This window comes from Rhamphochromis longiceps, linkage group LG14 (assembly GCF_057381845.1).
Source record: "Rhamphochromis longiceps isolate RC_006_pf linkage group LG14, R_longiceps_female_GT1.1, whole genome shotgun sequence".
Taxonomy (NCBI): Eukaryota; Metazoa; Chordata; class Actinopteri; order Cichliformes; family Cichlidae; genus Rhamphochromis; species Rhamphochromis longiceps.
In genome coordinates this window covers 7918286-7930994 of record NC_140570.1, presented here as the reverse complement: position 1 = coordinate 7930994, position 12709 = coordinate 7918286, and the positions used below count along the sequence as shown (strand labels likewise).

The following is a 12709-nucleotide window of genomic DNA, read 5'->3' as shown; positions in this document are numbered from 1 at the left end:
AATAAATCAACTAATTTTACTTTAGGAAACATTTCTAGGAAACATTTCTAGGAAATATTTCTAGGAAAGCAAAACGCCGGAAAAATATGCTGGACACACAAAGTAGTGATGAAATACAAAAACAAACATAATACATAAAGTCGATTAACTCTTAACATTATAAATAATAATTAGTGACGTTCTGGGCTGATTGCAACACTGATGTTAAACAATCTGGCACCGTGTGAGACAAACAAAAAAAAAAAAATTCTTCATTTGATAAAAAAAAAACAAACAAAACTGTTTGAACACAGTCTTCCACACTCCTGACATTTCAAGAAGCTCAACTTCACTGGAGAAACTAACAGCAGTTTAAATGATCTAGATAACAATCCTTATCAACGCCTCCACAGTTAATGTACTTTTTTTTTTTTACTCCTAAATGCAAAATTAAAAGTGAAAGTCTGCAATTCAATCTTATCTTGTTTGTTTGATTTAAAATGTACTGAGGAAGTGTACAGAGGAAAATCTGTGCCAAAGCAGAAGTTGACTCTTCACAGGGATACTGTTAGCTACATCATTTGTTCAGAGACACAGTGCAGTAGCAAGGATTTGTTTGAAGGAAAGGGTTTGGTCAATATCAAAAAAAACAAAAAAACAAAACAAAAACACAACACTTTAGTATCCAATGTTCAAAGGTCGAACAGCCGGCACACAGTAAAACTTTGAAAGAAACCCTCACATCAGCACCATATTATCAACAAGAACAGGCAAGTTACGCTCAGTCCCAAACAATCCAGGAACAGATAGAGAAACATGAGACAAGAGCGTCTGCGACCGGGAATGGTAGGGGGACAAAGAGAAAGAAAATAAAGACGGGGACAGCCATGCGGAAAGTGAGAACAAACCCAGGCCCTCAAACACTTGAGACAGGACAGCAAAGTGGCTCATTTGCATAAAATTAAATCTACTGTGTTCTGATTGGATACGCAGAGCTGCACCCTGTTAGCAACAGTTTGCCTCTGCACAGCAACGGGATGAACAGCACGAGGTATAAAGAGTCATGGATGGTACAAATAAACAGGTGGGCTGTGCACGAGTGCCGATGTGTTAATGTGTCCACGTCACACCTCCCTGCATGCCGTTGTCTAAAGAGCTGCATGTGAGCAAAAGGCCAAGTGCCTATTAGTGAGACGGTGTGTGTGCTAAGAGTTCTGTATAGCCTGCTGATAACCAACATTTGGTGCAACAAAGCACCTTCCATCGTCCCTTCCAATCTGTCAGCACAGGGACCGCTGTGTCTCTGCTGCCAAGAGCAGCGTTGATCAACGTCATTGGGGGCTAAACACCGCCAAGCGTCTGTTTAATTACACTCGATCTAACGGCAATTAGACATCAGGCAGCTGAGGGGGAAGAGTTACTGCAATTCTAGGCTTATGAACTGATCTTGTACAGTATGCAGATTTCACAAGCAACAAACACACAGGAGTGTTGTGTTTGTGTGTGTGGCATTCACACAGTTACCTTGCAGTTGGTTTATTTTAAAGTGCACTAAAACGCAGGGCTACTAGAAGCACATTAGAAATAGGATAGGCTTATCAGAAACATAGGAGACGGAAACTTTTTTAGAATCAATACTAACCATAAAGCAGCTGAGCTTGGTTTGATTCATGTTGAACAGTAAATTCCTTAAAGCAAACCTTCAGAAACACTGTCATGTCCAGGCTCTGCTGATGCATGATTTACAATTTAATAAAGCCCTTATTTATCTTAAAATGGTCCTTTGTGAAAGCCCTCAGGTTAGCCTCTGTCTTGAATGGGTTGTTTTAGCTTTTCAAGGCCCCACTTCTAAGCCCGCTCTGTTCTGATTGGGCAGCTTTTGAAAGATGCCACAGGCTACAGAAAAAACGCAAACAGATCAGCAATAGATTCAAAGAGGCTGTGATTTAGAACTTCTTAAGGCTGTTGTCAGGCACAAGACAAGTAGGAAAAGAAAGAAAGAAAATAACAAACAACAACAACAACATGATCTTACGGGCCTTCTTTTCTGTGCTTTCCATCTCTTTCAGCTCCTTCAGTAGATGCCAAACTTCATTGTGCACAGATCATGAATGGCACCAACTTTGATGATCCCCTGGCTTTTCCTCCTTTGTCACATATATTAGCAAATACCTACAAGTAGGGCTGTGCGATATGACCAAAATCTCATATCCCGATATAAGAATTCTATTGTCCCGATAACGATACAAATCACAAAAATGTAACATTTTCTGTAAATTCTGTGAATCTCGGGCAGCTCGTCTTGTGGGAAGTGTTTCCAGCTGCGCGTCATGTAGCTGGAGTCGAGTGTTTTAACCGATGCATTTTCATGCACCACGAAACAAACGATAGCGTAAAATGAAACTATAGACGTTTTTATATCGTCATCCGATATATATCGTTATATCGAACAGCCCTACCTACAAGACTACTGACAGTCCCATGAGCTTCAGATGTACTCTGTGTTTAGCGGTAATGCTACAACCCGTTACTTTACCAGTTCCACTGGGAATACTTTTTACAGGAATAAGTATAATTTCTACATTTCTCTTTCTTTAAAACTCTAAAATTTATATAAATTGAACACTTTAAGAACTAAAGCTGTAAATGGAAAGCAGAACTTAAAAAAACAAAACAAAAAACAAAAACCCAGCTGTGTGAGATGAACCCATATGAAATTCTTGAGGATCAATATTCAACAATACTCCCGGACTCATCAATACAGTTCCTCTTTTCCTCCGGCCTGGACAAAGATTGTTAAACATGTCCCAAACCATCTCAACCTTGAACTGTCCCTCTGATGTACTTATTTCTAATCCTGCCAATTCTGGTCACACCAAATGAAAATATTATCTTCACTTCTGCTACCTCCAGTTTGGCTTCCTGTCTTTTTTGCCCCCAGTACCACCAACTGCTGCATATCCTTTCCAGCTTACTCTTTATGACCCGCATGTTTAATTTGGATAGATTTTATGTCAGATGCTCTTCCTGACGCAATCCTCACCATTTGTCTGGGCTTTGGATCAGCACCGGGAGTATACTGGCTTGTGGCGCCCTGTCACTGGGTTGTCATTCAAAGAAGGTAAAGGGCTTCAAAAAAACCCAAAAACACCAAAAAGAACAAATACTATTTTGACCATTTAAAACTTTGTGTGTTCCAAGTCAACACTGATGACTATAAATAACCCTAACTGAAAGACTGATAATGAGTTTAGGTGCAGCATTTAGATGAAGCACTTTCAAAAGCCAAAAATCTAACACTAGGCACTGGGGTAGTTAGGCCAAACAAGGTGAAGAAGTCTGGGATCTTTTTCATTACACAGAGTTGATACATCAACAAGAATTCCTTTATCAAAAAGGTGTTTGAAGTAAAAGCAGCTCCAGGCATGGAAAATCTCCCAGAAAACAAACAAACAGTCACACATAGTACTGATAGTGGACTGAACATCCGTTGATGTGTCAACGCTTTTAAAAAAAAAAAAAAAAAAAAAAAAAAAAAAAAAAAAAAAAATCCAGCTAGGTCACTTTGAGGTGACTGAGTGCCATGATCCGATACCAAAGTCAGACTCCCCATTTGCTTGAACCCACCAAATTCAGACCGTGTCCGCCTAGTTCATGGTGATTCCTGGATAGCTCAGAGAAAAATTTCTAGAACTCACTCAAAGCAGCTGTTTTTTATGTGCATTAAAGTTATATAAAAATGTAACAGTGCAAATTACTTGCTGACAGTTTAACCAAAAGGTATTTCCAGTGGAAATTGGCCGACATATCCTCAGCATAACCATGCATAATATCCACAAAACTTAAGAGGTCACACACACACACACACACACACACACCTATGTTGAAGCACAGTATCACTCCGCGAGGCTCCTGCCTACGATAGCCGTAATGCTCCGACAATGTGCTCCGTGTACGACATAAAATCATTTCGAGGTCAGTAAACACAACCAGAATTCAAACATAAGGCACACGGGATTATAAGGGGCACTGTCGATTTTCAGAAAAATTAAAGGATTGATTTTAAGTGTGCCGTATTTTCCAAAAAAAAAAAAAAAAAAACACTGTAATAACAACGGCCCCGCTAGCATGCTCTACCAAAAATAGTGCTTTGTTGAGTATCTGATGGACAAAAGCTAAACCAGTTCCACATCACTGAAGTTGCAGCATTTTTACAAACCAATTCTGGTTCATCCGTTTCATTCAACGATCCCCTTTCGCCCTTCTCATTCTCCGCCATTGCTTATGAAAACAAAAGGCACTGCGCATGCGCGTTTTACCCATATTCTATCGCGATATTTCATTTTCTTATTGTTGCCCAACATTATACCGGTATCACTGTGAACGGTATGATATGGCCCAGCCCTAGTTATAGGTCAAGAAAGTAAAAATTAGTTTTTACTGTGACATCATCACATTTTATTTCTTCCTTCTTTTAAGATAAAGAAGTAGTTTAATTACCCTTTACCACAATCTACTATATGTATGTACCCCATTTACTTTTGTTGCGTTCCAGTTGACTTGGATATTTTGTGAGCAAGGCCCATCATTCTGCTTTTGTGACTGACAGCGTTTTCAGACAGAATTTAACAGTCAAAGTAAGGAAACTTTAGCCATCTGCTACAATTCCTAAAATGATCAATATTACAACAGTTTAAAAAAAAAAAAATGAATAGACAATATCAGTTCAACTTGAAAACAACCAGCCTTCAAACCAGTTACAGCTGCATTTCAATCACAACTCCAAGTAAATGATTTGGCAGACTTTTATAGTGGATGCCCTTTCTGAGACAACCTCCCAAAAAGATTTCCCTTGTCCCAGTCTAAAAGTCAGGGATCTTTCACTTGTTGGGCACATGTGTAAACCAATATCCAACACCAAAATAGTACATTAAAGTACTAAAGAAGTGAATTCCTTCAGTGGGCTGGTTTCAGTCATTATGCAAATGTATGTTTATAAGAATGAGGAAACCTGCAGTCAGCTGAGACTGAAGAAGTCACTTGGATGAGCGACGAAACGTTTCTCCCACAAAACGCTATGTCCAGATGAACAGAATCAAGTTTTGGAGATTTACTTTCCTGGATGATTGAGAATGCATCAAGAAGCTAAACTAAATATTTCTACTACTGTTGAACAGTAGATTTTTTTGCCACAACTTGCACTGCGCAGTCTAAAGCACAGCATCACACACCGATCTGTTGTGCTCCACATCATGATTGTCATCTTTCTTCCGGCTGTGCACTCCCACTGTCCTTTATTACCACTTTATCGCCATTAAGTGCATTATCAGGTTACACCAAGTGACTGACAAAATCCATCCATCCATTCTTTTCCTATTATCCATTTCAGGGTTGCGGGGGGCTGTAGCCCAGCTGTCTTAGGGCGAGATGCGGGATACACCCTGGACAGGTCACCAGTCTGACGCAGTGACTGACAAAATTGTACAGTTAATTTAAACATGATGAATTCCTCTCTTTTTTACCTGCACAGGTTTTAAAACATAACTAATTTTTAACAACAAGCGCTCCAGCAGAGCAAACCTCTACCAAGACAGCTCAGTAAAAATTAGATGCAGGTAGCATAACAGAGGTTTACTTTGATTACACGAACATGTTGTAGGAGTTGGTCATGGATAATAGGTATTGATTTGGACATGAATAACTTGAGCTTATTATATAATATTACACTACAGTATATTTCTCACTAAGTAGGCAGCTCATCCTCTCTCTTGACAATACTTTCTTTGAGGATATAACACATCTTGGGGTCATCTTGAAAGAAAGACAAATGTGAAATGTAAAAGTGAGATCACGGAGTTCACGTGGACACAAAACAACATTGTGATATTTAGAATCCCCATAGATCATTCCCTATATGCCCATATGTCGTCAGTACAAACAATAGCAGTCAGAAATATAGTTTTAAATAGTTCTATATAGCATTATTCCTTTTACCTCTCCTTCAGGGTCAACAGCTTGATCTGAAGGTCAAAAGCCAAATGTTTCAAATAATATTTACATTTTTTTTTATACTGTACACACTATATGGTGACAATACTTATCCTTAGTCAGGTACTCGAACCACCTCAACTGGCTCCTTTCAATGTGGAGGAGCAGCGGCTCTACTCTGAGCCCCTCCCAGATGGCTGAACTATCTCAACCCATCTCTAAGGGAGAGGCCAGCCACCCTTTGGAGGAAGCTCATTTCTGCCGCTTGTATCTGCGATCTCGTTCTTTCGGTCACTACCCACAGCTTGTGACCATAGGTGAGGGTAGGGACGTAGATCGACCGGTAAATTGACAGCTTCGCTTTTACACTCAGCTCCCTCTTCACCACAGCAGACCAGTACAGCACAGCATCCGCATCCACAGCAATCCGTCTGTCGATCTCCCACTGCCTTCTCCCATCTCTTGTGAACAAGACCCCAATAAAGCCTACCTCTGCAAGCCTGCACACACACACAGACACTATTACAGGCCAACACAGTTAAAAGGTATGTAGTGCAGCACCATAGCAAAATTCAAGGTTTCCTAATTGCTTTTGGCTAGAGAACTGTTCCTGTCATCTTATTACAGCCAGTTTCATACCACTCTTTGCAGTCAAGTGAATGTGCTTTGTGTTTTATATTTGTTATCCATTCTTTTTTTAAATTGACATCACCTCGTTGAGAGTTTCTAATCAGCTCTGCTGAATCTCCCGTATTTGCCTAAGATCCGTTTTTGATCTCTTCTCTGATCCATATTTGTTAAGGACTCAAGAGGAGTAAGAAAGAAAAAGGTGTGGCACTAATCACGAGACACGCCTCAACACTAAAAACTGCCTCATCCTTTTAATCTAATGGCCTATTGAGCTTAACCTTTCCCTCCCGCCATCTCTGGGTGATTAATAATCAACACAACCCGGCCTGTGTGATCAATGTATCTTAGAACAAAGCGTAAGTCGCACAAACACATCCCAGCTTTTGTTTTACCTAAAAAGGCCCAGCCTCCATTTGTCCCGGCCTGTGAAGTGATTGCCAAATGCACCGTTACTATGTGTGGTTTCATCATTAACAGGTTTAAGAATTTTGCTTTTCTGAAACCATCCTCAAGAGCCCTCACACCAAGAGGCAAATCCATCACAACTGTTTGTGAAAGAGTAAATACAGGTGGACACATCAGTTTATGAAAGAGAAAAGAAACTAAATGCTTGATCTCTTGTGACAGAAAGAAAACTTGTTAGAGGCTTTTGAAGCTTATCTGCAGTTAGAGCCAGCTTAGGTTATGCAAACAGCCCTTTCTGCACACAGTCAAAAGCAGGGGGTCAAGTAGCTCTTGACTGGTCTGCAAAAAGAAAAAAGAAGAAGAAGAAAAAACTTCACCCACAAGGCATAATGAAGCAGAGAGAGATCCAGTGAAGGGAAATTTCCACTATGAATGCTGGGAAGCAAGCTTCAAACAAAAAATTACTACAGTGAGGCGACAGACGCAAGGTTACAAATGATTCTGTGTCACAGCAAGACAAATGGACACAACCCACAGAGCCACCCCACTAACACAGGGAAATATGGACTCGCAAATTATGAAGTCTCCATACTTCTTTAGCTGACACTTTCACTTCCTCATCGTTTTCAAAAAAGCCTTCGGTCAGTATAATAATGGAAGCACATTCCCAATCAGAAGACCTGCTGTCACAAAATACGCCTGCCCGTAACTTCCCTTCCAATGAAACAGTCTGACTGAAATAAGGTTCCAGCATTGCCTTTGTGTCATCCTGCATCACCATAGACGAGCGCAATCAGTGACCATCTTTAACTCTGTATTTGCATGTTGTCCTATCACTCATATCTGAATTACTGAACATGCACGCCCAACAACCACACTGATACGAGTTCTGGAATAGCTGGTCGTAAGCCTCCACACATACCATGTCACACTGCAATAGCAAGCCATCAAAGCCAGTGAGTGAGATAAAAGGGCAAAGGTGGTGATCAGCTGGCTGTCCACAATGTTAGGACTCTAACGTCTAACAATGTCACACCTTTATACACTACACAATTTACTCAGTCACTTAGTGGGGAAAGTTGCCCATTCAGTGGTGCCAATTCCACATTAAGAGATGCTGAAAACTTTCTTCAACACTAGAATATCAGGGTGAGAAGCAGCATCTTCCAGTCAGACTTTACCAGAATCAGTACAGGAGTGTACCCGTCAAACATTTTATAATAGGTCACGCTCCAATATGAACATCTTTGACACTCTACAGAAAATGTATCTTTAAAGTTTCCTGCTTTATATTAGTTTGTAGTCAATCCATCTCTGGACTCTTAGCCAGCGCTACCCTTAGCTTTCATAGCCTCTAAGCCAAGCCTCTGCTGATTTCATTATTTTCATCTAATAGTAAAAATACATGATCCAATGCGTAGACGTCTCATTGGTATGTGGACAGTGTCTTTTTTTGGACTAAAAAAAATAAATTAAAAAAAAAAGGGGAACGTTTTGATAAAAGCAGTGTTATTGGGAACATTTTTCTTTAGAAGAAGAAGAACTGTTTTTCATCTGTTTTTTCTGGCCCCTGATTGTTCTTTGAAGACTTCGCAATCTTGAAAAGCAGAAAAGTAGTAAATAGACAACATATCTGATAGCGTAGGGTTAAGGTTAGAAATATTTAAGTCTCAGGGGGTTCTTTTTTTTTTTTTAAATGAATAAATAACATACGTGTTAGCATCTTGCAATTATCATAATGCAACATGATGGAATCTCTTGTTGTCACCAACTCCCTTTAAAACTCTAATTTAAACTCCAGATTGCAACAGAGACACTTTCCATTATGTCCTTTGTTCAGGGTTATTTTTGGAATCTTTATAGCTGCAGGAGATATTACAACACTTTCCGTAACTTTATTAGCATTCCTCGTGACGAGTAATCCAACTGTTTTAGCGCCTCCAAGAAGCTCGCGTGTCGTGTGCACTCCGTGTTTGGCACCAGTGTGATCGTTCTGTTAATTATTACGTGTTCACACAGTTTTGCAAATAAATTGGAGCAACGCCGACAAACAGGATTTCACTTTATTGCTTATGATAGCGGTCGCCACGGAAAATGTCATAAATATCAGCCTGTGACATCTGATAGGCTACTCACACCACTGTACAAGACCTATTAAAACCTTACGTTTGAGCTAAAAAAAAAATAAATAAAAATTAAAAAAAGCCTAACCCTTAAACTGCTATCAAACAGTTTTGTTACAACTTCTTGGAAGAAGAAGTCTTTAACATTTGCTCAGTTATTTATTCTCTTGCTCATTTCAAAAATGATTTGCTAATGTTAACCTTGCAATTGACAGTTATGAAGGTCAAAAATATTACTTCTTGACTGAAGGTGTCATTTGCTGATAATTCGTGCAACAAAAGATGTGCGTATGCTTACGTAACTTTATACACTAGATTCACACCATGTACCATTCAAACACGCGCAAATGTAACTTTATGTTCTTGAAGAAACAGCCGAAAATCAGCTACACGCACAAACTGACGTGTTAGTCTGATGTTAGCCGACAATATGTTGAGGCTGCTTTTCTGCCAGTGTTTCTGTACAGCCAGCCTTTCAGCCTTCCTAACAGCCAAACTACACTGGCCTCTTTGAGCATCCACTGCCCACAACAAAACCCACACAACCACCACGACTGCCAATATTGCACAAAGACACCATGTTACTACAACCCACGGCGAGGGGATGGGGGCAGAGAGAGAACTCATTTATGATAAAAGAGGTTATTCGCACACTGGAGCTATTTTTATTTGATTCCATTTCACAATTTTTGTTCCTGTAACAATCTTCTATATGCTGTGAAGTAAGCCGAGATTAACAAAGGAAGTAGTCTGAACACGTTTTTTCTTCCTCCCTCTTTCTTTCCGAGAGCTGAAGGAACGGGCACGAGACCCTGCCAGGGTGACAGAGCGTCCAGTGCTGAATCAGCGGGTCACAAGTTGTGTAATCTCACACACACACTAGCAGAGGCAGGGTGGACAGAGCAGAGTGTGTGTGTCTGTGTGTGTGTGTTTGTGCAAGGAAACTTCAAGAAAAAAGAAACAGAGGCCCAAACAAGTGTTACAGTTGTGGCTCCTCTTAATTTAAAGCCTCAGTGCCGCTGAATGGATCCAGTTGGCCTATAAGACGAGTCTCTTCAAACAGCCAATTCTTTAGGCTTGACCAAAGTTTTGTTTTTGTCAGGAAAAGTGCACACGCACACACACACACGCGCACACACGAGGGGGACTCTCAGCTTAAAGCCTGCCCTGTAACCATTCTGAGGGATGTGCTCAAATTTACCAATTAAAAGCCCTCACTTAGTCCTCTTATGGAGTGGGAACCTACAGGCCCTGATCTCTATTCATTTGAGGCCCTGTGGCATTAAAATGTGTGGGAGCCCCCTGCTGTTTAAATCAGGTCTAAACGCAGTCATCCAAAGCTGCATGAAGACTTTCTAGGACTTCTGACAACTGCTTGTGTAATGTGTAATAAAAAAAAAAAAAAAAAAAAAAAAGCAAGATAAAGAAGATGGCCTACGATAACAATGGTGAGCCAGATGTGGGTGCTGCACGAGACACTTGCACAGCTGCCAGTTGCATCACAACCTGCTGTGTGCTGCACCCAAGCCGCTAACCAACGATGAATTGATCCATTGTCTGATGCTGGTGGTTGTATACACATCCAGTGCTCCTGACACTACCAGTAATCCCTATGACATGTGCATGTTTACCCAAACTATCTAACAGGCATTTAATTTATTCATCAAATGGCGCTTGCATTGTAGCAATTTAAATCTTGACAAAACGCTGTCCAGCAAGATTCATTTACTTATTGGCAGTCAGATATGCATTGCAAAATTTACATTTAGCTAATAAAGCATCTAATAGTACGGTTGCGTTCATCGGTTGGAAATGGATGCAGTACTGTTTGATGCAAACTGGTATAATTTGTATGCAGAATTAATAAACTCACTTACACATTAAAACTGCAATTAAGTAAGTAACCTTTTATATGGTATTATGACAATACAGACGACTCTTACGGCCAGATTGTTTTTTTAACAGTGGAGTTTGGCTGAACTCTTGCGTGGGTGTTATCGGCTGCTACCTATTGACAGAGCCAAATCCAGATGTTCGGACAAACACCTTTACTTCCAGAGCTACAGCGAAGCCGCAAGCCGGAGAAATTCAGTGTGTGGTGTTCACCAGTTTAGGAATTAGCTCATGTTAATTCACAAGAATACATGACTTGCAATTACGGAATTAAGGACACATTAGCCCGACACAGCAGGCTCCCGACACCGCAAACCTCGACCATTCACGTGAGAACACCCGGAGGTTGAACTTCGTTTAAAATGTGACAATTTATACTTAAAACTTGTGTTTTCTACCGCATACACACTCCACAAGAAATTTCCACAGTCACATAGGCACACCGTTGAATTCGGCACGTACATACTGCCCCACACTTCATTCATCTCTATTCCAGCTTTTGGCCACACTTGGCTCACACGTTGCTCTTTATCGTTGTCTCCAACAGTTTAACGAGCAAAAAGGGGCACACGGTGGCTTCTCCGCCAACCCAAGAGAAGTGGACGCACTGTCGAACAAGGGAACAAAGTTCAGAGTGGTGACAAGCGAAGACTTACAAGAGTTTGTTCATACTGCAGCGCCCGCTGATCTGACCCGTCTCCTGCCATGGTTCAGCTCGCGGTTTTCAGGTCGCCAAGTGAAAGGAAAAGCCGACAGCGCTATTGTGTTCTCACTGATTAAAGCATTAGATTTACTGTAGTTTCTGTTAAGGAGTTCACAAACGGAACTCCAAGTAAAGACTGTGAACTGGTTACAGTAAGTTCCTTCATTTTATAGCCTCAAGTTCTCAACAAGATAGAAGGCTGAGGCGGAGCTTTTGCTAGTTTAAGTGGGAGGTGTCAGTCAAGCCAGAAGGAACCTTTCGGTTGTTCATAGTTTTTCTTTTACCTTTAATCCTTTATTTTCTTTAGATAAAAATTAAAACCAAAACAAAACAGTCTAGTTTAGTATATATGCTTGTGTTGTTGTTGTTGTTGTTGTGTATGTAATCAGGGAATTCATTAAAGGTTAAATAATATGAGTAATTAAAGCCTTCTGAGCTGGTCCAAGCTTCTTCAGGACCAAAAAACAAAGGACAATCAATCTAACCGTGTTCATAAGGAACGGTGCTGCAGTCATATGGTAGAGCTCCTAATGACTCCTCATCTCACAGCAAACATTTAGACTTATAACAGGAAATGCACAGGTTAAAGTGTGCCCCACTGTGTCTGAATGCACAATAACAGAGCCCTGGTACTGAACAAAATGTAACAATTTTTAATGTTAGAAATAGAAATGTCTGCATTTCGGTGGGGGGGACAAAGCTCTTTTGAGTTAAGCATTCAATTGTGCTCTGAAAAAATAACTCTGTGTAGGAATGCACAGTTTTATGCTCACAAATCACAATGGGCATTTTCAAATTACTGAGGTTAAATCGGTGAATGACACAGGCGGCCTGAAACACAGTATGTGTGAAATGTTCTCTTTGGTGTCATATCTCTTTACTAAATAGTGAAATCTATATCTCATTGTAGCTATTTATTTCTGCATTAAGCTAGCTGCTACAAACACAATGCACCAGTGATAGGACAGGTGTTCTACAAGGAATACAA

General features: G+C 40.4%; 1 protein-coding gene across 1 annotated transcript in view; it reads right to left on the bottom strand.

The window, feature by feature from the left end:
* The window catches only part of LOC146653510 (chloride channel protein 2-like), a 175654-nt gene extending 163737 nt beyond the window's left edge, over nucleotides 1–11917 (bottom strand). The window contains exon 1 of the mRNA XM_085379842.1: nucleotides 11675–11917. Within this exon, the coding sequence (XP_085235968.1) occupies nucleotides 11675–11725 (51 nt within the window). The 5' untranslated portion in view covers nucleotides 11726–11917. The remainder of the gene's footprint in view (nucleotides 1–11674) is intronic.
* Nucleotides 11918–12709: the final 792 nt, after the last annotated feature.